Here is a 27,762-nt window from a genome sequence, read left to right on the forward strand (position 1 = left end):
GCCGGCGCGCGCGCTGCGCCAGTCCGCGCCTCGCCGCCGTCGCGTCCGCACGCGCCCTCTCTGTCCGCTCCGCACAAATACACGCGATCAGTGCCAGCGAAGACTCGGATACCAACCACGGTGAATGTGATTAAGTGACGGCTTCCCAGTGCTTTGAAGTGGAGGCTCGGGCCGCCGGTGCCGCTGGGCCCGCTTGCGGCCCGGGCGGTGGGATGGACTCCCCACAGATGTATGATGCGACCGGCGCGCCGCCGCCGCCACCGCAACCCGATCTCAAGAAGGTCGGCGATGACAAGCGCGCGCCCTTCCCGCCCCCGGACCTGGACGAGCTCAATGGCCAGGAGATCAGTCTGGACCTGCAGCACCTCATCGAGGACCAGTTCCGGGGAGAGGAGACTATGGCGCTCTTCCAGGAGATCCTGCCGGGCGGCCGCTCTCCTCAGCCGCGACACTTCACACGGACCACTCTGGCTTACATGCCGCAGCCGGTACACTCAGGAGCATCATACGCGCCCGTGCCGGCTACCGCGGCACACGAACAACAGCCACCCATAAAAGAGGAACCGCCTGAACCACATGATTTTAGGCGAAACGTCAGTTGCGCTCAATATACAGGCCAGTACAACCCCCAACCGCCCGTAGGCGTCAGCGGTCCATATGGTGGAGGATTTACCTCCTTACCACCGCTAGGAGCACCGCTCCTGCCTCCCCTACTCAAACACAAACAGACCCCATCGAGACGCACATCCGGAAAGTCCGTAGACAAGGGCACAGATGAATACAGAAGGAGACGTGAGCGAAACAACATAGCTGTCAGAAAATCTCGCGAGAAAGCTAAAGTGCGCTCTAGAGAGGTAGAAGAGAAGGTGAAGACCCTGTTGAGAGAGAAAGACGCGCTGCTGAAGCGGTTGGAGGCGGTGTCTGGTGAACTGAGTTTACATAAACAAATGTACGTGCATCTGATCAACTTGAATCACCCGGAGATCACGGAGCTGTGCCGCAGCATGCTGCAGCTCGGGGCGCCGCACGCGCCCGACCACACGCTCTGACCATAGGTGAGTGTGTGTTGCGTTGTCAACTTGTTACAGAAAGTTGTGTTTGTGTGGGTGCCCTCGTTTCAGTGTGAGCGCGGAAAGTCGTAAATCACATGGTGAATAGAAAAAAGGGTTTTTTATGGATGAGTTTACGTAATATACTTATTGCATTTGAATGTGTGCAGTGTTTGTATCGATTGGATCTGTTTTGCTGTGTTTGGAGTGATTAAGAGGTTCCAAATTAGTGAGAATTCTAATGGCCCTAATGAGGTGTTTTTCGGAAATCGCCATCAGCGCAATGATTAAGTCTGTGTTATTAGGAAGCGTAATGGAAACATTACATTAATGATTTAGCTTTCTTTTTAGTCATCGGCTCACGTGTGAGATTTGTTGTAATAGTTGGCGCGAGAAAATAGTTATTCAACGATTATGAATCGAAGCACGTGCTTTTCAATAATAAAGTCACGTGTTAGTTAACTAAAACATTAAGTACTTGCTGCAATCAGAGAAACTAAATCGAACCCACTCAGAACAAATAACTCTGTTTGATGATTGAACTGAAATTAGAGTAAAAGTAAACTGAAAACCGCTCTTAAACTCAAACTATAGCTTAAGTTGTATGAAAATCATTTGCCAAAGGTCAATGTCTAATTTAGGCTTTGCAATTTTGTAAATAAAAATCAAAAACTTTGGAAAAATAGATTTCAAAAAAGTTATTCTTCGTAACTTTATTATATCCATGGTTCTGCCCGCTTTTGGCTGTGAAATGTGAAAACCTCAATAATAAGTGAAAACTCACATCAAAGACTACAATAAACTTTAAGGAAATCTTGTACTCCAATCGCAATGCTCCCAAGATACCATCGAATTTCCCAAACACCGCCAACGTGACCAGAGACACGTTTTATCCGAACCGCAAATGTACACCATAAATGTACTACTGTAGAGTCCAAAATTGAATACAGCATGAACAAGGATTATGGTAACCAAATGTACTGTCGCTTTCTAAATACAAAAATGGTAGGACCTGATGTGATTCGGGTTTTAAAGAGACATTCATATGCAAAATTTGGAAGAAAACACGTGTCGAACTGTTGAAACAGGATTTAAACATTGGTTTAAGGATGTGATGCAAGAGTGGTTCCTTGGGGGAGGTTCAGTATCTAAAGAAGTTCCGTTGATTAAGATTTAGCGTAGGTAGTTACTCTTACACTTTCATCTTCCTCGACTTGCTTTCAGTGAGGTTTTCTTTTTTTTATTATGGCTTTCCCCTCTTGTAGGATTTGGCAGGAGGGATTTCACTAATGACGACGTTTGACGACATACCACGCACGATAAGAATGTTCGGTGTAAATGTAAGAATTTGATTTTAGCTAGCTTTCGACAGTATTTACATGTCAACTTGTGCTCATAAAATATGGATATTAAAATTTCTAAGATTGGCATGTGAATGGTATAAACGATTGATTACCAAAAATTACCGATATAAAAATTTTCACTTAAATAAAAAGATTTGGTTCACAAACTGCGAAAATCCAAAGTAATAAACGTAGAGAAGTGTAGATGTAAAATCACGAATTGCAATTGGGTCAATTAGTACATCCTGCAACGTATGCAGTTCGCAAGTGTAATGAAATGCTAACTAATTATCGCAAATTCTGCCGCGCTAAACATATTGACCGTATCTGCTTTCCAAAACTCATTCAATTTAGCATCTTGTTCCCATTGTTCAAGTTAGGTATTTGATTGGATTTTCAAAAGAAAATACGGGAAATTTGCTGCAGCATACAATTTTTTTATCAATTTAGTTTTTGTTTGCCATTATTCAGTCACTTTCTAATCGGTTAAGTGCATTTTGACGATATTGGGATGCGATTTTTGATAGTGTTGGAAATAAATTAAATATGAGACGATGAAAGTAAATTAATGCAATAGTTATGAGTAATATTCTTAAAAGTACCTAACAAACAAATGCACATAAAGATGTATGATCTTGTAAGTTCATAAATTTTTACTGTTTAACTACATACGTTTAACTAACGAGTTCACAATATTTATTAAATTAAAATGAATAATTATTATGCAGTAGATTACAGCTATCATAATAAAGAGTCACCAATCTTTATTATCGTAGCTACATTATTTTCTCTTGTTCTAAAATTTCGTCTGTAATCACACTTTAAGCAAGTTCTTTCATCCGTTTTAATCTTATCTTTATAGGTATCCAATGGGGTTGGCCGGTGGAAGTTTTTAACAGATGGCGCCATCATAGCTTGCCCTGTCAATCCCTAGAATTGTGTCAAATTTTAGTTTTTTTAAAACCTTGGATGCCAGCCCTTTAAGCCAAATCTCATAGAAAAAGGGGCAATCTATGATGGCGCCATCTATGCAAACCTTTGACAGTTGCCAACCCCATTTACTAACGTGATTTACAACTTTACAAGGAGTAACATTTTTATTTGTTTGTGTGTACAATTTGAGTCTATATATATTATATATTTTTTTAAGTCTATTTACAATGACCGGTATTTTGGAATATCACAGAAAACAAATCAATCAAGAACTTCTTATATAAACACTAGACGTTCATATTTTTCAAAATTTCTGCGTTCTTTGTACACTGGTTGAGTGACTCAGAGATAATTTGGGGCTCGGACAAAAATAACGCTACCCCATTTTGCACCCACTTCTAGGGGTGGTTAGATCATATCTGGCAACTTTCTCCTCAGTCCATGGTCCAATGTACGATTTTAAATTCTTATCTGATTATAAAATATGCCTACCTACTTTATTTTCCCCGGACCTATCTCAACAAAAAAATGACCAGTGACATGCAATATTCAACAAGTCATATGAAATTCGGTCAACGGTTACATTCGCGATTATAACTCTTCCGAAACGAGAATTCAGTATTCAAATTCGTTTGTGCAAAACGTTGTCTGCTTGCAACTTTCGTTTTCACTGGCCACCTTTGCTCTTTGATACTCGACTCTATGTGGCCTGCTCTAGGTACCCTTTTGCATGCAATTGCCAAAATTTTCGCTTGCCGCGTCCTACTTTTATGGCTTCCGACATTGTAGCTTGTTGGTTTTAATTTTAACTAGGTATTTTACCTATGAACGGAACAATAGTGGTAGTACAACGGTATTATCGTGTCGAACTTGTAGTTTTGTTTTTAACCGTTAAAACTATATTGTGTACAAGTTACAGAATCAGTTTCGTTTCACTACGATAGGCAGCAGCAAAAGGAATAAATGGATCTGAGTTGAAATCGTATCTCGTTATTTTATTACAATTCCATGATCTCTGCTTTTTTAGTTTCACTTCTATTTAGATTTACTTATTTCCTATCTTCTTCAAGTAGTAGCACCTTTTCTTTATCATTTAGTAAATAATATATTAGGTAGGGTAGGGTAGGTTAGGCGAAAGTGGGAATACCTAACTTACTTCTGACGTCACAATCGTCATATCCGTGTGCTACATCGAGTGCCAATTTTGAGCTAGACAAGTTACGACCAGTTCGGTTTTTACTTTGATTTCTACTCTCACTTTTGAGATGACTAATAATTGTTTAGAGCGTGAAGTGATCCGATTTAATGTTTGGTTCACTTTGTACCTTATTGGCACAACGATCATAAATATTAGAGTCCTCAGGGATTTGTATGATTGTCATTATGATGTGATTGAAATCCAAGCGGTCCATAGTTCAAATTGTTTTACTGTATTAAAGCTGAAAGAAATACTGCGTAAATATTATGAAGTACTTAGGTACTTAACTATTTTCTGACAAGGTGTAGGCTAGAAATGACAATCATTGACTGAATGACTTCCAATGATTACACGCAAAGAATATAATGATCACCAAAATCGGCCTACTTAAACACTTCAAATAAAATTATCATAATGCGAAAGAACGGAAACAGATAGGCATATACCTACTAAACCGATGTGATGACGCCAGTGAAAACCAAGAACAAACTGACGCAGCATTTTATATAATAATACAAATTAAACACATGAATGGGCGAAGTGAATTCACTAATGCAAATGTAATCATTATCATAATCAAACAAGGACATAAATACTCCTACAATCATGAATCACCTTAAGATTACATCCACCGCCAGTATGCTAAGACCTTTTTGATCATAAACTGTGCTTCTTGAAATGGATTTCGTTAAAATGGTGAGCTAATGAAAATAAATCAACATTGCCCAAAATAACTTGACTCCCATAATGTATTACGTACAGTCTAGATAAGAGATCTTGATATTCTGGTAGTATACGCCCAAAATAGCCTGACCTCTGAGCTCTATGCAGCGACATTAATACGGGTTTCTTAATGTGCTGGTGGTTGATGTGGTTTGTACGCCCCCACCTAGCTTTCACTTTTTTCGTTAACATGCCTTTTGTGTTTTGGACGACTTTATGCCATACTGTTTTGGGTTTTAAGAAAAAAGAGTTTATTATTTTGAATGTTCACCGTTTTTAAGACTATATTTACACATTTTTTATTATTATTCTAGACATTGACATAAAGAACAACAGCGCGTATATATGTTCGCACCGATTTGTTGACCATAAATCATAAAATAAATTAATGGTTTTGGACAAAACCGCTATACAAATAAGTAAGGTCTAGATTGTCATTCTGATTTTAAAAATCGAGTCAAATAAATCTCCTTTTGATTGACTTGTTTTAACGATCGGAAGTGCGATGCGCAAGTGCACACACCGTGACATAAGGCGACACACATAGCGATTGCACCACTCGTTCTGCTCGCTGGAACGGCTAATTGTAACACGCTTTAGCCAATCAATCGATTACTTAAGAATTCTCGAACGAATGAAGCTTTGGCGGCTGTATAAGTTGGTTTGTAGGCCACGAAATTGTCAAATTTTTGTATTTCATGGTATTCATCAATTTTTTTTCCCTGTCCCCGAGCGACAATTGAGTGATATGTGGGCACAATGAAATGATAGTAATCAGCCAGGCACAAGCTTTGGCCAGGCACTGAGTTTTCCGTAACAACACACAAATACATTCCTTTTGCAAAACTCGTAACTTAAACTGCAATAAAATATACAGGGTCATTTTTGGACCGTTAGGTGATTAGATAGGTCATACTGAACAACTTTTTCTATGGGACCAACCCCGAAATCCCAAAAAACAAATTTGGCCTTCCCATAGAAAACGTCGACATCCACTCGACCAAAATGTATGAAACGACAAAAAATTTATTGTGATTTCGGAGTTGGTCCCATAGGAAAAGTTGTTCAGTATGGCCTACCTAATCACCTCGCGCAATATGGCTAACGGTCCAAAAATGACCCTGTATTACTGTAATTAAAACGCAATAGGAACAACAAACACTTGGCTCATTAATAATTTGCAAATTTTGGCGACTTATTGCATGAACATTCCCTGGAGTTTTGGAAAGTGGGGAAATCGGTGTCGCCAGAACTTTTGTCGTTTTAAACGTTTGTAACTATTTCGGGTTCATAGGTTCATGGACAATAGTTAGTTACCTATAAGTACCTTTTTTAACGACATTAAAACTTTATACATACATTTTTAACTTGTTTAAAATATGAGACTGTCAGAAATTTTATCTGACATGTTGGTCATTACACTTTTGATTTACACAATAAAGGATACAAATTAACTTACAAAAAAAAAATCAAAATATAAATTTAACGATTGTCAAAACAGGGTGGGCTAATTGGCCCATTTGACCAATAAGGGCAAGCGGTATATCACCGGATGGGTTATTCTAAGTTGTAAAACTTTTACTTGGCTGGTAGTCCTAAACTATTGCGTGAAAAAAGTTATCGCCGCAAAAAATAGTGTGAGTTGAAGCGTGACGATATACCTAGTTTTTTTTCGATACTTAGTTCCTGTGCCGCAGATCATGAAGGTTTTGTTATTGTCGATGATTTTGTGTCACGATATTTTAGTTTTGTTAGGTTTTTTTGTGTCAAAATTTTTTTTTTAGACAGCGATTTGACAAGTCTTGTGCCATACAAAAAATAAAGTACATAAAACACCTTCCCGATGGTATGTCACTTATTCTTATTGGTTCATGGGCCAGTGTCCATACAAATCTGCCCATCCTCCATAACGCAAAGGCATTATGACATTATAAAACGTTACGATGAAATAGGGACACAGTCGTTTTGTGAATTTGATAAACTGGCGGAAGAACTGATATAACGGAACCGTAGCCTTGTGATATACAAATTGTAATTTAATTAGTCGTTTTAATTGTTAAAAGATAGGCCGTTAAAATCAAAGTAGCACATGTAACTTGATTTAAAAAATCCGACGTAAAATAAAACAGTACGTAAATCTTCGACTTTAAAATACGAGATGGACCCGTTTTAATATATAAATATATATACATAAATAGGTATACGCAGTGTTGCCAGGGCTCTGGAGTCATAAGTTACGTTTCGTTTCCCTAAAAGTCACGTTTTTGCTGCTCAAGTCACATTTTTATATTATTGTATTGTATGGGTAGGTAAATCGATTTTGTTAGAAGAAATTCAGAAAATAATATATTTCACAAAAAATCTACTAACCTTATACGATTTTTCCTCAAAAGGAAAAAACGGAACCCTTATAGGATCACTTGTGCGTCTGTCTGTCTGTCAGTCCGTCTGTCACAGCCTATTTTCACGGAAACTACTGGACCAATTAAGTTGAAATTTGGTACACATATGTAAATTAGTGACCCAAAGACGGACATGTAAGTCATGTAACGTAAAGAAATGAATTTTAAGCATTGGGGCTACTTTTTGGGGGTCAGTGAGAAAGTCACAAAATGAAGATTTTCAATAATCCAAGCAAATTAGAACAGTCATATTTTTGCTCATATCTCGAATATATGTACAAATAGCATTATAATTACTTCGGACAAAAGTTTTATCATACAATTTCCTACAAATTTGGTTATGTTTATTTTTACTCTACGATCAATACTTTAGGAGCTTCAGGCTGTTAAAGTTAAATTAGAGATAAAAAATAGACGATTTAAGAAAACGTCGTTTTTTTCGTAATTGTTCATCATAAATAAAAAATTTAGTTTGGAGTAAGCAAGCTAAGTGACCTGCTGATAAAATATAAAAAAAAACCGGCCACGAGCATGTCGGGCCATGCTCAGTGTAGGGTTCCGTAGTTACCCGTCTGTCAAAATAGACTATTCGAGAAAACTCAAAAACAGCTATACCGAAATACCGATTAGGTTCGCTATATTTTTCCTTGAAAGTCTTTACTAAGCTATGTTTTTATGATTTTTTTCATATTTTTTGGACTCATGGTTCAAAAGTTAGGGGAACTAAAGGGGAAAACACAACTTTTTTTCTTTCAGATCGATTATTTCCGAAAATATTAAGTTGATCAAAAAATGGTTCTTGAAGACCCGTATTCGTTTTAAAAGACCTATCTAACGACATCCCACACTATAGGGTGGAAGCGAAATAAAATTCATCCCCACTTTATTGTAGGGCAGCCACCATAAAAAAAATATTCTAGTTTCTATTATTAAATTTGGCATGAATATATAAATTTGTTACACTGACAAAGTCGTAAAATATAAACTAGAAAAAATAGGGTGACTCCCCTACTTTTAAGTGGGGATGAATTTTTTTTTTTCGCTTTAACCCGCTTTATAGTGTGGGGTGTCTTGGATAGGTCTTTTAAAATGAATAAGGGTCTTTAAGGACCAGTTTTGATCAACTTAATATTTTCGGAAATAATTGAACTGAAAGAAAAAAAGTTGTGTTTTCAACTTTAGTTCCCCTAGCATTTTAGCCAAGGGTCCGAAAAATATTAAAAAATCGTGAAACTAAAACTTAGTAAAGACTTTCAAGGAAAAATATAGCGAACCTAATCGGTTTAGCAGTTTTTGAGTTTATGCAAATAGTCTATTTTGACAGACGGGTAACTACGGACCCCTACACTGAGCATTGCCCGACATGCTCTTGGCCGGTTTTTTTATATTATATCAGCAGGTCGCTTAGCTTGCTCATCCTAAACTATTTTTTTTTAATTTATGATGAACAATTACGAAAAAACCGGCCAAGTGCGAGTCGGACTCGTAAACGAAGGGTTCCATACCATTATCTATAAAAACGGTCACCCGTCCAAGTACTGACCCCGCCGGACGTTGCTTAACTTCGGTCAAAATCACGTTTGTTGTATGGGAGCCCCACTTAAATCTTTATTTTATTCTGTTTTTAGTATTTGTAGTTATAGCGGCAACAAAAATACATCATCTGTGAAAATTTCAGCTGTCTACCTATCACAGATCACGAGATACAGCCTGGTGACAGACGGACGGATGGACAGCGGAGTCTTAGTAATAGGGTCCCGTTTTACCCTTTGGGTACGGAACCCTAAAAACGACGTTTTCTTAAACCGTCTATTTTTTATCTCTTATTTAACTTTAACAGCCTGTAGCTCCGAAAGTATTGATCGCAGAGTAAAAATGAACATAACCAAATTTGTAGAAAATTTTATGATAAAACTTTTGTCCGAAGTAATTATAATGCTATTCGTACAGATATTCGAGATATGAGGCTAAAAGAAATGAATCATAGACTAAAAAAAAACTACTACTATGAAACTAAATGACACCGTCATGTCAAGGTAACAAGTCTCATCTTCACACGACTATTATAATAAACATGATGGTGGATGTAACGTCAAGGTGTCAGTGCAAGTGTCAACTTGGGTGCGTTCACCGCTTTCCTAAATAATACAAATTGCAGAACTAAACTTGTCCAAAATTCGACTAGCTTAAAAAGTCACAAAAATTGCCTCAAGATCGTAAGTCACACACATGTCACACGAGAAGGCGAAAAGTCACGAAAAATGTGACTTTTGTGACCATCTGGCAACACTGGGTATACGTGTGTGTCTCACAGAAGTTTTGTTCTTAAAATGTCATCATCATCATTCAGCCTATATACGTCCCACTGCTGGGCATAGGCCTCCTCTCACTCGCAAGAGACTCTGACTCTTAAAATGTATATACATTTTATTTGTTCCATAGTTAAGTTAGACAGTACCCTCTTACTGACAAAAAATTGTAAAAAAATATTGAGGGCGCCACTTCCTACGTAACTGTCACATTGACGTAAAATGCTTAATCATGGCAACAATTTAGTATGGAATTTCTATAGTTCCATTTTATTTAATTTCTACTATTTTATGTCGCACTATAGTTAAACCTCGTGTTCTATGGAATAGGCCAGGGGTCTCCAAACTTTTTTACCTGATGGCTATATTTCGCCTCAGAATTTTCGCGCGGGCCACTGTCGGCGCCGAGGAGGGCGGGGGGTGTATCTGGTTGCTGCTGTGTTAGGGCTGAACACCTGGAGCCTGGTTCCCGCGGGCCGGATTGGACCGCTGTCGGGGGGCCGGATTGGAACGCTTCGCGGGCCGGATTTGGCCCGCGGGCCGGGGTTTGGAGAGCCCTGGAATAGGCAATACTTTTGGCGACTTGGGTTTGACCCATACAAAGTAAACGAGAAATTATGTAAGTATTACTTATACAGCTCCTATACTTTCATTCCAGATAACATTTATAGACTCTAAAACATTACAGATTCGGAGATTCTAAACCTTTTATGTGAAGTTGTAAATAACCTCAAATTCGATACATAGTAATACAAAAGCAAATTGTGGAAAATGACACCTGTACCCGTACCATGAGTCCCTACGTAAAGGTTACGTTTCCGGGCGGGGCATGAGCGGGGCGCGCCGCTTTTACATATAAAACGCTCACGGCCCGCCCGGAAAACGCGCCTGTGTGATGGAACCTTAACGTCTACGTAATTTACTAATATGTCCGTACGTGCGTGATGCATAGACAGTAAGTTACGTTTGCGTTTATGTCAGTGCCAAACGTGGTAGAGTTTGACCAAGAAAAGTCTCCTGCAATTTTGATAGCATCGCAGTGCAAGTGTTATTTATTTATACTTAAAAATTTCATAGAAGTTTGACGTTTAAAATAGAATATTGTATTATTTACAAATTATGAAATGAAAGACGTTAAAATTATTGGTGGATAAATTGGATGGATTAATATTTGCTTCTTCGATATTTTATTTAGGGGTGCGCCAAAGCAAAGTCCACATTAAATATCGACTACCGTAAAGTATAAAACTTTGCCCTTTTTACAAAACTTTGCCCCCCGCGTCACAGTTCAACTTAAAAGTAGTTACAGATACACTTTCTTTACTTTCTTCAGAAAGTGTATCTGTAACTACTTATAAGTTATTTCGCTTTTACTGAACTGTGACGCGGTGGGCAAAGTTATGTTAAAGGGCAAAGTTTTATACTTTTCCGATAATCCTAAAAATGCATTATAAAGCACCATTTTGCCTTCTGTAATCCTTAATCTTTTCTTGTAATCCTATCTGGAAGGGAGTATACAGTGTGGATAGATATGTCGGGCCCTGGAGGGAAACTACCTTAAATCCTTAAGTTGGCTCATTTTACTTAAAGGAGACATACCTTTATTTTTAAAAAGAAACAAAACTGCATTCAAAGATTTTTCTTTTTTTCTTCAATTTCGCTTATCTAAAAATATTCTTGAGTAAATATTCGATTATATGGATATTTTGTACGACAGACGAGTGTAAGACCTAATGTTTCTTGGAGAAATATGATCATTAACGTTAACTGGATCGACTAGTAGAAAAAAATAGCGAGTGTACATTTTTTGGAAGTTTTACTCGGTTCGATTCCCGGTCGAGACAAGCGAATTTTTAAAAATCTTTGAATGCAGTTTTGTTTCTTTAAAAAAATAAAGGAATGTCTCCTTTAAGTAAAATGAGCCAACTTAAGGATTTAAGGTAGTTTCCCTCCAGGGCCCGACATATCTTTCCACACTGCATATTCAGTTCACAGATCAAAAGATGTTGAATCAAACTTTTGTTACGTCGAGCCTTTTGGTAAAAAAACCGCCCCTCTTACGTTATCTTATTTTAAAAATAGAATATTTCCAATGGAACTGTTACTGTAGCAGCGAAAGGAGGATGTTATTTTGGTTTCCCAAACTCTAGTCACGTTGGAGGGCGGTTTTTGTTTGCGAAAGGTTGAAAAGAATTTTCGAGAGTTTGTTCACTTCATTCATTTCAACTTTTCCACGTGGTCGGGTCACATGCCAAATAATACCTGAAATTGTTCGTAATTGTAATAAAGTGATGGAAATGAAAGTTTGCGTTCTATTTTTAGCTTGGAACATACATACTTACAAGAATAGCAGGCGTATTATGGATGATTTATCCACGTAATAAAATAACTGTCACTTTTTAACACCGCGGGATAGAAAGTGACGTAAATCATTTTATCACGTTGTCACATATACAAAAACGAGCATCATAGACATAGACATTTATTCATAATATTTTAAATATTACATGTCAGACGTTATTCAGTTCTTATATAACATTAAAATGTATTAAAATATTAGTATTAATCCTATTAGTATATATATACTTGCTGGAATAGCCTTAAGTCGTATTTGTGTATAAAAATGTCTGTCGAATTTTGCGGGAGGTGAAAAAGTAACACATGCAAAAGATTACTCATACATGAGAAAAATATGTGTTCGAAACACGAAGACACACGCACATTTAATTAAAAATTAACACAGTCTCATTTTGACGCACACAAACACATGACAGATAGATTGGCCATAGCAATCCAGCGCGGGAACGCTGCCTGCGTGATGGGCACCCTACCAAGGGCGCAAAATTTTGATAGGTATTTTTAATTATAGTTTTTTTAATTGTAATTAATTTTAGTTTATATTCATATTAAAACACTTATTTTATAGTAACTGAGTTTGTACACATGGAAATCGCGTTTTGCAAGGTTTTTGACAGAGCGGTAAGTTACTGAAAGGCTTGTCCAGTTATCTTTGGTCTAAGATTTTTAGCAACGAAAAGTAGTACTGCACATAAATCACGTGAATGTTAATGCCAAGTTTCATGTAGTTTTATTTAAATTAAGAGCGTTACTTCGATTGTATGGAAGCCGCTTTTTGGCAGTGGGTTCGTGTGACCCTATAAATTTACTTATTCTTGTAGTGCCAGTATTACTAGCTTCTAAGTGGATGATAATAATTAATATTTAATAATAACAACCCTATATCCTTCTCCAGGCCTTAAACTATCTCCATACCAAACGTCATTTAAATCGGTTCAGCGGTTTAAGCGTGAAGAGGTAACAAACAGACAGACAGACAGTTACTTTCGATATAATATTAGTAGGGGTAGGAATTAGTAGGGATTGGACATCATTTGCACTACTTGCAGTAATCTTACTTGTACAGATTTACAATGTTAATATTTGTTTGATTATTTTTAATTAGGTAAGGACCGTAAAATGGGGTGAGTAGGTGCAAAACTGACATTCAAACCTCGATAATATTTTATTTTTACATATGCAAACTGAATGGTGTATATAATAAGTGTTTGTATTTTAGTTTTTATTTTATTTTGGGTAGTTCCATTTCATAACTTTGACCATAAACAGGAAATCTCACCTCACCCCGTAGTCCCTCGTATTTGGGGTGAGTTGGGTTTTTATACAAAGGTGATTTTGGAAGTTTGTTGGATCGATTTTTCTTTATTATGAATATTACTATAGCTCCATTTTAAATTGGAATACATTATTTTTGTAGCAGTAGCCTTAAAAACCCACCTCACCCCCCTCTCAATCCTTCTCTCCCCATTCATAACCCATAGCTCCCCGCGAAACCTACTCACCCCGTTTTACGGTAAGTGCTTAGTTTTGTTTGTCACATGGCACATGACACGGCGACTTACGAGCGATGTAATCCTAAAGTTCGCATGCCACTTATGAGATAATGGTCCACCTCAGAATCGCGTAGAATTCGCGCCTCAAGGCCGCGTAGCGTGTAGATCGCTACGCCGTAGCGCCTACGACAGGTTCTCGATGATTCGCGACTTTGCGTGTTCTACGAATCTTGAGATCTTTCTCGAAGACTATCAGGAAAAGTATCAAGTAGTTTTCAGTGAACTTAAATTATTTTAAAATACTTTCGCTTTTTGTAGTGACATTAGAGTGAAAGAAACTTTACAAATTTATCTCAATTTCATTTCATTTTGACATAGTACGTACACCTTTAAGCGCTGGTGGCCTAGCGGTAAGAGCGTCCGACTTGCAATCTGGAGGTCGCGGGTTCAAACACCGGCTCGTACCTATGAGTTTTTCGAAACTTGTCTACGAAATATCATTTGATATTTACCAGTCGCTTTTCGGTCAAGGAAAACATCGTGAGGAAACCGGAGTAATCCTGATAAGGCCTAGTTTACTCTCTGGGTTCGAAGGTCAGATGTCAGTCGCTTTCGTAAAAACTAGTGCCTACGCCAATTTTTGGGATTAGTTGTTAAGCGGATTCCAGGCTCTCATGAGCCAAGGTAAAAATGCCGAGACAACGCGAGAATGAAGAAGAAGTGGTCATACATTTTTAACAATCTGTGACAATCGTTATAATTTTATCAAAAATAATTACAATCAATAATAACAAATGTTCTTACACGCTACGTTAAAACGTCGTGTCTGATTCTAAAAGTTAATGACCCTATTTTAATACATACTTTAATACATACCAAATGTATTATTTTGTTGCTACTCAATGCTAAGAAGAGTGAATGAAAAGAGAGCTATCCTGAACACCATCGCAAATAGACGCGGAAAAATGATTGGACACTTAATACGACACGACCACTTCTTTAAAACTATCCTGGAGGGGCGGATAGGACACAAGCGGGGAAGAGGAAAACCCAGACGCAGCTTTTTGGAGCAAGTGAAAGAAAAAGTGGGGGTCGTGTCGTATCAAAAAGTCAAAGAGCTGGCGCAGGATAGGGAAAGCTGGAAGATACTCCACCGACAAGAGAATAACTCTTAAGTTAATGATGATGATGAACAAAAAACATGTGCTTGTCCATGTTTCGACATTGGCCACGACGCAACCGTGAAATAAGGTAAACAATTCCAACGTTCCTCAAAGTCGGAGTTTGCGAGGCTTCGCCACGGACTGTCGTGCACTTCACGTTGGCGCGTTGACCGCGCCGCGTCACGTTGGCTTGGCGTGCACGTTTTTTGTTAACTTTTGGTTTTGAAATTTTTTAACCATCGTACGTATACGTCCTACCTACTTACTTACTACATATTTGCCGATTCCGAGTGAATAGGACAAGAACAAGGTAATGATGATCGGCAAAAGGATTTTTGTTATGCATAGTTTCAATGCTTGTCCTTTAGGCTGCCGTTCCACTGAAGCGGAGACGAGCGGAGATAGGAGGAATCAACTAAGCATTGGTTGTAATCCATCGGCGGACTTTATTGAGTAATAAACTTCTTACTAGCTTATTACCTACTAGGTTTTTTTAATATAGCATATGAGCAGACGTATACAAGCATGCCTGATGATAAGCAATTGCCGTCGCCTATGGACACCAGGGTTGCAAGTGCGCTGCCGAACTTTAAGATGGTAGTACGATCTTTTCTTGAGGGTCTGAAGATCATGTCGGTCTGGTAATATCGCGGGCGTTCATTATACAGTTTCATTCTCAGGTATTTCAACTCAAAGCAAAGTAAACTTGTTAATAAACGCTCATGTTCAAGTTATTCATATAGAAATAGCTAAGTAAGTAAACTCGGGTTACTTTGACCCAATGGAGGGTAACTTTGACCCACATGAACACCTCATTTAAAAGGGTCTAATAAAAAACATAAACACGTCAAAGGTTAGCTATAACCAACCTCATGTCATATTTCCATAATTATAGTACAATAATATAACCAGGACCGAGTAAATCTCCATGGCCAAAGTTACTCTCCAGGGCTAAAGTAACCCGACTTTACGGTATTATGTGTTATTTGGTATAAAACACAAATAACTCATTTTAGTTACATACATTAAAAAAATACGATAAAAGAAACACCAAAATGGGTGCCACGACGCTGGAATCAGGGCAACCGTAAAATGAAAACTTACAACTAAACTCACGGCGCGATTCGGGAAATGAATTAGAGATTCACTAGATATGAAATAGTAAAGATATGTGACGTTCCACGGCAAAAGGTACCATTGCCCCGGCTGAATATTGGAGCGGCGTTAATAATAGCGTAAGCGCCAGCCGCCATAAGGTACCTTTTGCCGTGGAATGTCACATATCTTTACTATTTCATATCTAGTGAATCTTTAATTCATTTCCCGAATCGCGCCGTCAGACTAATTATAAAACATTTTTAAAAATTCCATGACTGAAAGTCCGATTCAACACATTGCTTCACGTTAAAAAAGATAAAGAAATAGCGAACACTCCATACTTATTTAGGGCAACAGATAACAGTGACACACATGCGCTATCGATGGGTAGACAAATAAACAAACATATATCTGATTAGTATCGAGACGAATTTTAGGCTACCGTTGCATAATCCGTGGCAAGGACGGTACACTAACCCTTCGAGCAACACCGGCTCCGACACGCCGGAAGGGAGAAGCCCTAGCGATATCTTACCGTATAAATCGTACTACCATTTTTTGCGGGGGGAAATGTGCACACAGTCGCACTCACTCACTACATATAAAATCCAATCTCTAATGACGACACACATACATAGAAAATGACACACGTCAAAGACAAATCTTGCACACCTCGATCTCTTTTTGTCACAACATGCACCGCGCTGATTGTGTGCATGCCCAGTTGGGCATGTGATTCGGCAGAGGTGAAAAAGTGCGAATGTCGACTCCCTTCCGGGTGTTGCTCGAAGCTCTAGATTTATTAGCAAACATCGGATTCTAGGGGGCAAATTGTATGACGGATAGGGATCCCGTCATACAATTTGCCCCCTAGAATCCGATGTTTGTATTATTAGTCATACAGGCCAATTCAAAATTCAAACTTAGATTGTGACAATGACAACAAAACAATATAAATAACAAGTATCTAAATTTGGCTTTCCATCAGAGAAGAGCTCTTTGCTCCATGTGCATAAGGACTCTTCTCTGAGGAAAAGCCACAAATGATGTCAGGCGCGCATGTATTTTGCTCGTACTTATTCGTACATGTATTGCATGGTGACTGACATAATTTAGATCTCGTTATTTCATTAAGGTGCACGGGGCTAATTTCGACTGCGGGGAAATTTCAACTAATCGAAATATCTTCCATGTTTTACATTATTATATATATATCCCCTAAAATTACAGTACAGTTCTATCGTTTTCAACCGTTTTTGGTAACATATGCTTACTGGTAGCTCTCTAAATCCACTTTTTGGTAAAAATACACGCCGTATTGTTACGGTAAGTTACCAGTTATCTCAGTGGGAGCGCGTGAGAGTATGTTCCCTGTTTCCGACGCACTCAAGATAAAATTCTTTAGATAAGTGGCGACTTGTTTTTCATGTTGCTGAAGTTTTTATAAGTTTTTCAGCGGTGTTTTCTGCTTAGATTTAACCACGAGTTTTTGTTATCTTTGAATAAACCTATTAGATAATATTTAGTAGTTATTATTTAACTAGTTTGTGCTGACTTTGTCTGCGTGGAATGACTATGACGATTGATAAAAACTGTCCTACGCCCTTCCTCGAAGCTAAAACTTGGTATAGAGATCCATACCAAATATCATTTTAACCGGTTCAGGGGTTTAAGCGTGAAGAGGTAACAGAAAGACTGGCAGACAAACGGACAGACAGAGTTATTATCGCATTTATAATATTCGTTTAACATTTTTATTTTTCATATATAGATTCTTATTTTACAACGGTGTTTTGTTCGTTGATTTTACTACTTAATGGCACAGCGACCCAAAATGAGTCTTGGACTCCGAGACGAGTAACCGCCAGTTGTCTCGATCCAGCGCAATCTCCCGCCAGTTATCGGCTTGAAGATCGCGCAAGTCCTCATCGCCCCAGCGATACCTGGGACGTCCGATCTTCGCACCGAGCGTCCCAGCGTACCTTTTTAGCGCCGCTTACGACGTGAATTTTAATATTTATTAAGCATGGAAATCTAATTCATTTTCAGCAGGTCGTTTTTGTTGGGATATGAGTATCCAATTCGTAAAACTCGTCAATTCCTTTGTTCAAAGAACTTTTATTGAAGTTGTCAATTAATAATAACTTTTGGAAAAAGTATAGTTACCTGTACGCAAACTTGACAAAATGTTTGAAGAAAGAATGATCTCACGCGAAAGAGCATACATTAGGATTAGGCCTCGTTTGTGCTGTATAGAGCTGAAAATATCTTTCTCGAAAAGAGATGACTAAAAATTCGGTCAGGATCCTTGTCATACAGACAAGAGTTTAAGTTTAAGAATTTCATAGATAGTGGTTGTAGGTACTAAGGATGACTCACGCTAGACGGGGCCTAACCCGGGCCGAGGCATCCGACATGTAATTTTCTATGAAGGCTGTACGGTGATCACGTGGTGCTTTTCATTGAAAACGAAACGCCGGAAGCTCGGGCCCGGCCCCGGCCCGGTCTAGCGTGAGTCATCCTTACTGTAGCAGTGATAGGTATTGCGTGTGAGTGCGCGTTGTTTATTTACTCGTTCAATTTATCTAATTCTATTTTTATGGACATGATTCAGCCTGGCGATGAAGGGACTCTTTTGTTTATCATTGTTATGATGAGAATCAATACTTTGTATATATACAAAATAAATTATATTGTAAGTAAAATATTATTTACAATATAATTTATTTTCTAGGGTTCCATTCGTCAACAAGGCTTTTTGAGTGTCTATGTATGTATGTAAACACTTTAATGTACAGTCAGCAGCAGAAGTTGCTAAGCGGGCGAGGTGTACAAAATTACATTGACACGCTCTTATTCTCTTAACAATAAAGTCGCGTCAAGGTCATTTTAAGGATCATCCCTATAAATAAGGGATCTCTTCCAGCCAACCTTTGAGCAATTGAAAGTGGACAAATAAATAAATCAAGATAGACAAACGAACACTATGAACACAAATTAAATTATGGTTCAATTATTATAAACGTAAATAATTAAATTTAATTGTGTGATTTGATGACTAAAGAATAATATTTAAAAGGATCGACAACGCGTACGTGATACACTTGGAGTTGCGAGCGTCCATAGGCTACGGTGATCGCTTACCATCCGGTGGACTTTTAGCTTATTGCCTGTACCTTCACCATGAGTTTTACGTGGAGCACGCTATCTTTGATAGCTATGCGTTAACTTAAACGCAGTGCATCTTGCTTGCCCCAATGTCAGTACGAGGGAGATGCATCGGAAGTTAGTTTACGCAGTCGCTAGCAAATGTGTCATTGCCAAACTCGTGGTAGGGATCTTTAATTTGGTTTGATATTTTAACTCCTAACCTTTTCCTAGGTAAACAGTGGAATGTTTGACAAAATTGTCAACCATATGATATGACGAAACTGCAAACACCGTAGTACCATGATTCCCTAGTACTCAACAAGTAGGAGCGCATTTTCTGTGCTCTTAGTATCTTTACATAAACTCCTCAAGACACACCATACAACATATACGAACTATAAACATACAAAGACATAATGCTGGCATACCTACATATACATATGTATGTATATGTGTAGTGTAGTTATCTTCCATGTTTTCATGCCCGCATATATTCATGTACAGGTACCAGGATATCAGAACAAGATAGCGTTGTGATTAAGCACAGAGACTTACTGCTGGTGCCTACGTAGTTTTATACTAGGTGTGCATGAAATTGAAGGAAAATTGAATTTTAGAGGACTATTGTATTATCTATATCTCACCAACGTAGGAGGATAGAAGATACTACTGTTAGGCCAGTTACGTGTAGTTTTCGATGCGTAAACGTAAAACTTGCTTTGCGCAATATATTTATTTTTAAATACCAGGAGTTCAGAACATACAAGTGTGACATGCGAAACTGTAGGCCAGAGGACGTTACATACATCATATTGGTACAGTCATCATCAGATATATCGGAGCAGCCAAGGCGCTCACAAATATCCGCTCCTCTCCTCCTCTATTGTCAAGGCGATGTATCTATCTGATGCCGACTGAACTATATCATTAAAATCTGAAGCAAACTTTGCTTGGCTTAGAACTGTCATAGATTAATTTTATATTCATAGTTAAGCCTAAGAGAAATGGCTGTATCTCAGGTGCAACTTATATCAAAACTATCAGAAGTATTGGAACTAAATGCCCATATGTACATAATTATTAATTATGTTATTGCATATATTAATTATACGAAGCATATTGTGTCTCACTGGCAAAAGTCTCACCACTCTTCCATTCGTCCCGGATTTATGCTACATCTGGCCTTTCAAAATACAGTGAACCCACCATCAATAAGATCTGCCGGATCCCTGGTTTGACTCCCGGTTTCTCAGTCCTGGTTTGGTTTGGTCTTTGAATTTTGATTATACGAACAAAAATAACTTTAGTCAGTAGAAAAAGGTGGTATATTTGAAAAAGTTTGTGTCCCATACAATTTTTGAATTTTTGGCCTCTTTCTACTGACACATTGGGTTGCCAGACTACAATAATAAGGAAAGGTTCCAAATTCAAAAACAAAAGCTACTATCCATATGTTAGCTTCGTATAAAGCAGGGAAGATACGCATTACGTTTATCTCACACAGCGCAGCGCGGCGCACTTTCACTCAGTGAACTACCGGGGGCGTGGCCGCGCGCCCTACATTCGTTACGTCACGATGTACGAAGCAATGTCACGATGCGATGCGTTTTTACGCCGCGACTTACGCGCGATTATTTTTGTACGCAGACAATTGTTGATGTTTTTAAGCGTTGTTATTTTAACTGAGATTGTGTGTATTTTTGAATGTGTATAGGTTCGTTTATTTGGTGACTTCTTAACTTCATGGTTTGAGTTTATGATGAGATTCTGTTAAACCTACCAGTTGTTACGTGTGTAATTTTTAATTATTTTTACTTAGAAATATTAATAAATTGGTTTATTACTTACTTCATATTGTTATAATAATACTGTAATTTATAGGAGTAATTGAATAATTCTGTATTTAACAATTATCTATTCAATTTCAATTTGTTATGACGGGAAAGTACATAATCCTGTCCTACTACTGTCGGATAATAGTACGCACAAAATAAAATAATATCTTATCTCCCTATGAATGTACAAAAGGTGAAAGATAAAAAGGACCAATAGAATTTCAGCAAATACAACTACACCGATAAGGATAATATCGTTTTTGGACCGAGTTCATATCGCTCTCTATATATAGCTTAGTGTTTATTTTTAGCGTGCCTAAAATACATTTGCTTTTATATCTATTACATCACGATAACAACCTAGGTGCTATTTATAGATTGTTGCGAAATAATTAGTGAGTATGAGCAGTTATTCTTTTTATTTTACCTTAAAACAGTAGGTACCTGATCACTACACCTTATAAAACAATCCCCCCGCCTCGTCTGTCTGTTTGTGTGTTTGTATGTTCGCGATAAACTTAAAAACTACTGAACGGATTTTCATGCGGTTTTTTACGTAAATTTATAAAAATACATTTATTATTTATTAACATATAAAATATACAGCTTATACAAGTACAGTGTCCCACAAAACAGTTTACACGGTTTGACTGTGGGATCGTAACTAGGGCTTGCAATTCGAATATTCGGCCGTTCAGGTTTCGAATATTCGAATATTTTTTATTACTAGGTAAAATCTATTTTCATCCGCTATAGTTACAGTTTCTGTGTGTTTTGCCGGGTATTAACAGTGAATGAGGAACCGTAGGTACCCAAATGCGAAGGAAATTATGTTTTTACTGTATTTCTCTCAATAGGCTTCGTGAATACAGTTAAACCTAACTCAATTTCAAAGAAAACGAAATCTAAAAGTATGTTTTATTACGGTGCGGCTAATGCTTTTTCTAGGTACAAGTAACGTTACGTAAGTTTTAAGATAAAGGGTCATTCTGTTTATTGAGTACAAGCGTACCTTAAGCGAATATTCGAAGTCTAAACCTTGCCCTTTATCACAATTCACAAATTTGATCATACCAAACCTACCGAACTAGGTAATCTAACCATGCACCTTTAGCTAACGAATAATCCAGCCCGTAGTCAGCCAACTTTTTCCCATAAATATTCCAATACCAATTATATAACTTATATAATAGCCGACCATTAGGAATCAAAACTAAACTTGCCAAGACAAATAAAGTCAATAAAGATTTAAAATACAATTGAATTAAAGGCCATTTTACAGGCCCCTTAATGACTAGAAGTTAATTTAAATCAGAAAATGATTAGTGATTATCTACTAAAATCTTTTCTCTCTTACATACGTGTTTGGATGGTTAAAGTTATATTAATTTAATTCACGCAACGGCGCATTTATAATAAAAAGATTTATCTAGAAATATTGAAAACGTCTAATTTTTGCGTTTTACTTGCTTTTATAAACGTGGGCATCTCAGAGTAGGATGATAAAATCTAGTCGATTAAGTGGAAGTTTCTGCAAAATATTATTAATTTTAGCTATATGTGAAAAAAACTTTTGAATAAAACGATAATAAACCGATTTTCGTTCCTTTTCTTATTTTTTTTAAATATTCGAATAATTATTCGAATATTCGAATATCCCGTCAGAAAAAGTCGAATATTGGAATACTTGAAAGTTTCGAATATTTGCAAGCCCTAATCGTAACGCACGCATAACGCACATTATAGATAAGTAGTGATATAAAAAATCATATGCCCTCGACCCTTCTTATACTTAGTTAAAAGTAAAGCTTTCATCATTTATCATTACCTTTATATTTATATATTAGATAACAAACAATATCTTCCTGTTAACAGTAATCATTATAAACGAACCCAAACTTCAACCAATACAACAGTATCTTTCTTTTGACATACTTACATTCTCATTCATGAAAACAACTTATCCGCATTTCTTCATAATCGTTACGTCATACCGCCTCCGATCATGCATGGCTCGAGGATGCATTGACATTACGGTGCGCGTACGCACTTCGACATTATGTTCAACTTTTGTTCGGAACGAGTTATGTCGAATCGACAAGCCGTCCTGTACATTTTACTTTAGTTTGACTACCATTTCATATGTATCTCTCAGTTACTTAAAGGTTAGCTGGAAGAGATCCCTTAACGGGATAAGTTCGCCTTTGTACACATTTACTGTATTCTCTCTGTGTTATGTACATGTTTTGTGCAATAAAGTGTTTACTACTACTACAAACCTATAGAGTCAGCCAAGACAACTCTGCATAACATTTGCAAATACAAAGTGTGGCGATGTCATCGTTAAATTTTCTATGAAAATATTTATGTTTATAATGACACCCTCACTTTGTTCAATTCAAGTTAGCTCAGGCGGACAATAAGTAATAGTACTTAAAACAAATCCAAAATAGATAAAAATATGTATGAAGAAAATCTGCATTGATCCCTACTTTTACGAACGCCTGTGCATTAGGGGGTTGGGGGAGGGGGGTTATATAACTTACTGACAAAAAACAATGGAGGTTATGCGCTATGATGCAGATGAATTAACTTATTTCAATTAATTAAGTAGTTTCCAGTAGTTTATATGTTTCAATTACCAACCTAATTGTCAGTTTTAGGAAGTTAATATCCGGTGTGTATTACGAATCAATTTCGGATTTTGTTTTATCTTTTTCATATTTACATAATTGTTTAATCGTTCATGTATTATCCAGAGATATTAAATCATTCGTGCATTAATCATTACACATTATAATAATTAATGTGTTATATGAAGCAGGTAACTAATTGAGTACCTATATCAATTAGTCTACCTTGCATTAATCCACATCTACTTAAGAAACAACAACATTCATAAAAACTTTTTTTTATCAAGTATTATATAAAAAAAAATATATTAACCCTTTACCAGGCTGACATTTCAAAAATGACAATCGATTGTCAGTCTTACTCATCGAAAATAGAACACATGTTTTGAAGTGCCGTATGTGGGAAATATATATCCCTTAGCTTGGTAAAGGGTTAAAGGAAAAATTCATCACTTCAGGCAAATTCGAACTTGAGACCTTTCGGATCACCAGTCCGATCGCTCTTAACCTACTGAGCTTCCGAAGTTTACCAGAAGCGTGCGAATCTTTCCATTATTTTTGGTTTACACGCTTTAGGGTAACATTCCATTTCTGACCGCAGCTGCATTACTGATACTGAACGCGTCGCTGTTACTGTCAATTTCCATAGTAAAATTGACAGTAGTGCAGGTGCGGTTGGAAATGGACTGTCACCTTTAGAGAGGCGTATAGCGACATCTACCGTAAAAATTCTCTATTTTAACGGCACCATTTCATTTTTTTTCCTAATATATTATTATTATTCTTTAAAATTAACAATCATGCAAAACAAAACTAAAGGAATACACAATAATATGACAAACTAACTTATAACAAACAACCATGTTCTAATTTCTATAAAAAACTAATTATTCTCACGCAATCCAAGGTCATAGAACTCGCGCACTCTGTACGCGCATCGAAAAAAAAATCACACAACTGGTTCATCGACCCCCGAAACCGGCCGTTGCACTCGCATCTGATGCACTTTGATAGCGCCGGGCGATAAGCTTAGTTAGAGGATGAAAGAAAGCATGCGACAGAATGGGCGAGTTGAAAGAAAGAATGGAACGGGATGAAATAGTTATTTGTTTTACAAGGAAGCAAAATTGTTGTTTAACCTCTCGTGCTAATATTGTTACCCGAGCAAGCGAAATGTTCCAAAATTGAATTCGAAAAATGGAATTTTGAAGCACGAGGGTTAAACAAAATTTGCTACCTGTACATTACTACAAATATCATTTTTTAAGCCTATTAACTAAAGTAACAAATTCTTACAAACCTTAAAGTCTCTCGCTACTTCCAAATAATTATGTTATTTTAACGTCATCTGCAATTCGGGGTGAATGAACTCTAGCGTTAGATACATGCTCTCAGCTTCCGGGACTACCTGATATGACAAGAGGAATATACTGTCGAATGTATCCATTTTTACAAACTTTTATTGAACTTGCATGGTTGTGCGTGTTTGTTAGTAATATCGCAAGCAAGATTTGAGTCAGATGATTGAGATACTATTTTAAATATCTATCTGAATTTAAGCAATTTACACAAGAACAGTCCAAGAATTTGATACTGTAGCTACGTTGTCAAAATGACAATCAATATGAGAGCCTCACCAAGCCCTCGCATCAATCTCATCAAGCTCTCGGTATCACCTGAGATGATCCAGTTAGAAGGTCAAACCATACTGTTCTACCTTAGGGATGGCCAGGGGGCGCCATAAGCTTTCAGTAAGAAGTGCATATACTTGAAGAAATTCGACCTATGCCGCTGTGGCCCGGTGGCCGAATGGCACAGGCACCTGCCGCGATAGCAGAGGACGCTGGTTCGATTACAGCATGGGGCACTGGAGGCCTTGGTCACTTTTTCTTAGTACATATTATGACATTTATTTCAGTTTATAATATAAAAGTCGCTAGGGATCTCATTTATTGTCACTGTGACTAGATAATTTAGGTATGAAGTGGCACATAAATCATATTCCCTGACCGTACAATCAGGGTGGTCTGCTTATGGAGACCGAAGGTGATTATGGGGAAATTTGTACCTCAAACTATCTCCATACCAACTTTTATCAATATGGCTACAGACAGACATACATAGTTACAATCGCCTTTATAATATTAGTACAGTAGGCATTAGTACGAGTATAGTAGGATATTGCAAATAATATGTCGTGAATGGTTTACGATTTAAAACCTTTTCTAAAGACACTTGCAAAAAACGCCCGCTTGCAAAGAATAATCCATCTTGCGCCTGACCTTCGGAAGATTTTTTACTATTTCTGCAACAGCATCAAAATCCAAGTCATCATCAAAATGTGTGTCAGTGGTCATTATTGACATTTCCCGCGCGCCACTTTCTATCAGTCAAGTTTAGCATTATGTAACTCAGTGGGACATTGGGTCTGTGGGTCTTGCATAAGTTTTGGAGTTGCATAAGTGTGAAAGTCGGTCGCCGCGCTTCCGCGGTTATGCAAGCGGCACAGTTCTTGCTGAGATTTTGGTGAGCGGATTTTATAGAATGGCCTGATTGGGAACTGGTGGAGAACGAGTGACTATGGCCTGATGATCGCTTACGGCATCGTCTTTAGTGAACCAGTTTAGATGTCTAAAGTTCAGTAAATAGGAATATGGTCATCAAAGTGTGTTAGACTATCCAGTCAGAGAAATAAGTGCTCACTTCATAAATAGATAAATCTCATTTATAATAAACTTTGGATTGGCTTAGTAGATTTAGATTTCTTTATTTCAAGATAAAAAATACATTATAGATTTGCTACATTCGTCAAAATTATGTTTATCTTGTCATCATGATCATCAAAAATTACATTATAAAATTAAAATAATAAGACTAAAGCTTAGGATGTAAGCTTAATAAATGTTCTAAGCCAGTTTAAAAATTGTTAATCCTTTTACCTTTGACCGTTAGCTAGTTTCTAAATTTTTGAGGAGAGATGTTAAGTTTATGATGTGTATCTCTCGTCTCTTGTTTCCTTATTCTACTGCAGGCCTTACATACCGCGGCCTAATTGATAATTAACTGCGGCGCAGTAACTATTCAACTTCAAACACAAACCGACAGGACCTTTAGAGTTGCAACCGGATGTCAAGAGTCGGACCAATCTGACATTTTCAATGAACAAAGTGTGTAAATGTCACCATGCATATCAAATGTATATGAAAATATGACGTTTATAATGATACCGCCACACTTTGTTCTGTTATTGTCGGTGCAGATAGCTTTTGCGGGCTCTAGCAGCTTTTCTGACATCAGGATTTGATTCACGATTCACCTGATGTCAGAAAAGTTTGGCAATAACACTACTTGAAAAGCTTTTCTGTCCTGCGTATCCGATGTAGAAGGTATTACTTATTTAAAACTCGTACTCGATCAATTGTGTAACGTCTTGTATGGGATTTCAAATGCAAGTGCCAGAAATGTGCCCCTCACATTTTATGTGTCACGGTTTCTAAAGTACGAGTAGAAGTCAAAATATAAAAACGAAGAAAGTTAATAACGAAAAAAGAAGGTTATATCTTTGCATCTTGTGATATCATAGCCTTGTACGGAATTACAAATATTATGGTCGTTCTTGTCTACGTGACATAAAATTGTGTATGTCATTTTCAATCCCGCGGTGTTAAAATGTGACGGTTATTTTATCACGTGGATAAAGTTATCTATATGAGAAGCCTACTGAAATCATTGATGTATTGATTCGATTTAGTTTAACATTTGTGTGAAAGGTGTCCTTTTGAAAGTGTTTTGTTTTAGCCCTCTGTGTGATATTTGAGAAGTTATTTAGCCTTTCGAAGATTCCTTTTTTTTCTTAATTTTAGTTTTATTTTAATTTTCTTTTTCTTTTGTTTCAGATCGAGGTGCCGGGAGCTCTGTGTGATATCGTGCATTAACTCTTGAAAGTGACCTACGTTAAGGGTAGTTAGCGAAATTATCATGTGATTTATATTGTTTACTGTACACGGATAGTTTAGTAGTAAGTCCATCCGCAGTCGATGCTGTGAAGGCTTAGGGGCGACAGACTACGTAGATA

At 37.4% G+C, this 27,762-nt stretch overlaps 1 protein-coding gene across 1 annotated transcript; it reads left to right on the forward strand.

Moving 5' to 3' along the window:
- LOC134800792 (CCAAT/enhancer-binding protein-like) lies at window positions 1-27,762 on the forward strand. Its single transcript, XM_063773344.1, has 2 exons — window positions 1-1,055; window positions 27,584-27,762. The coding sequence occupies exon 1, from the start codon at window positions 213-215 to the stop codon at window positions 1,047-1,049; it is 837 nt and encodes a 278-aa protein (XP_063629414.1). The 5' UTR covers window positions 1-212; the 3' UTR covers window positions 1,050-1,055; window positions 27,584-27,762.

The sequence above is a fragment of the Cydia splendana genome, chromosome 20, assembly GCF_910591565.1.
Source record: "Cydia splendana chromosome 20, ilCydSple1.2, whole genome shotgun sequence".
Classification (NCBI taxonomy): domain Eukaryota; kingdom Metazoa; phylum Arthropoda; class Insecta; order Lepidoptera; family Tortricidae; genus Cydia; species Cydia splendana.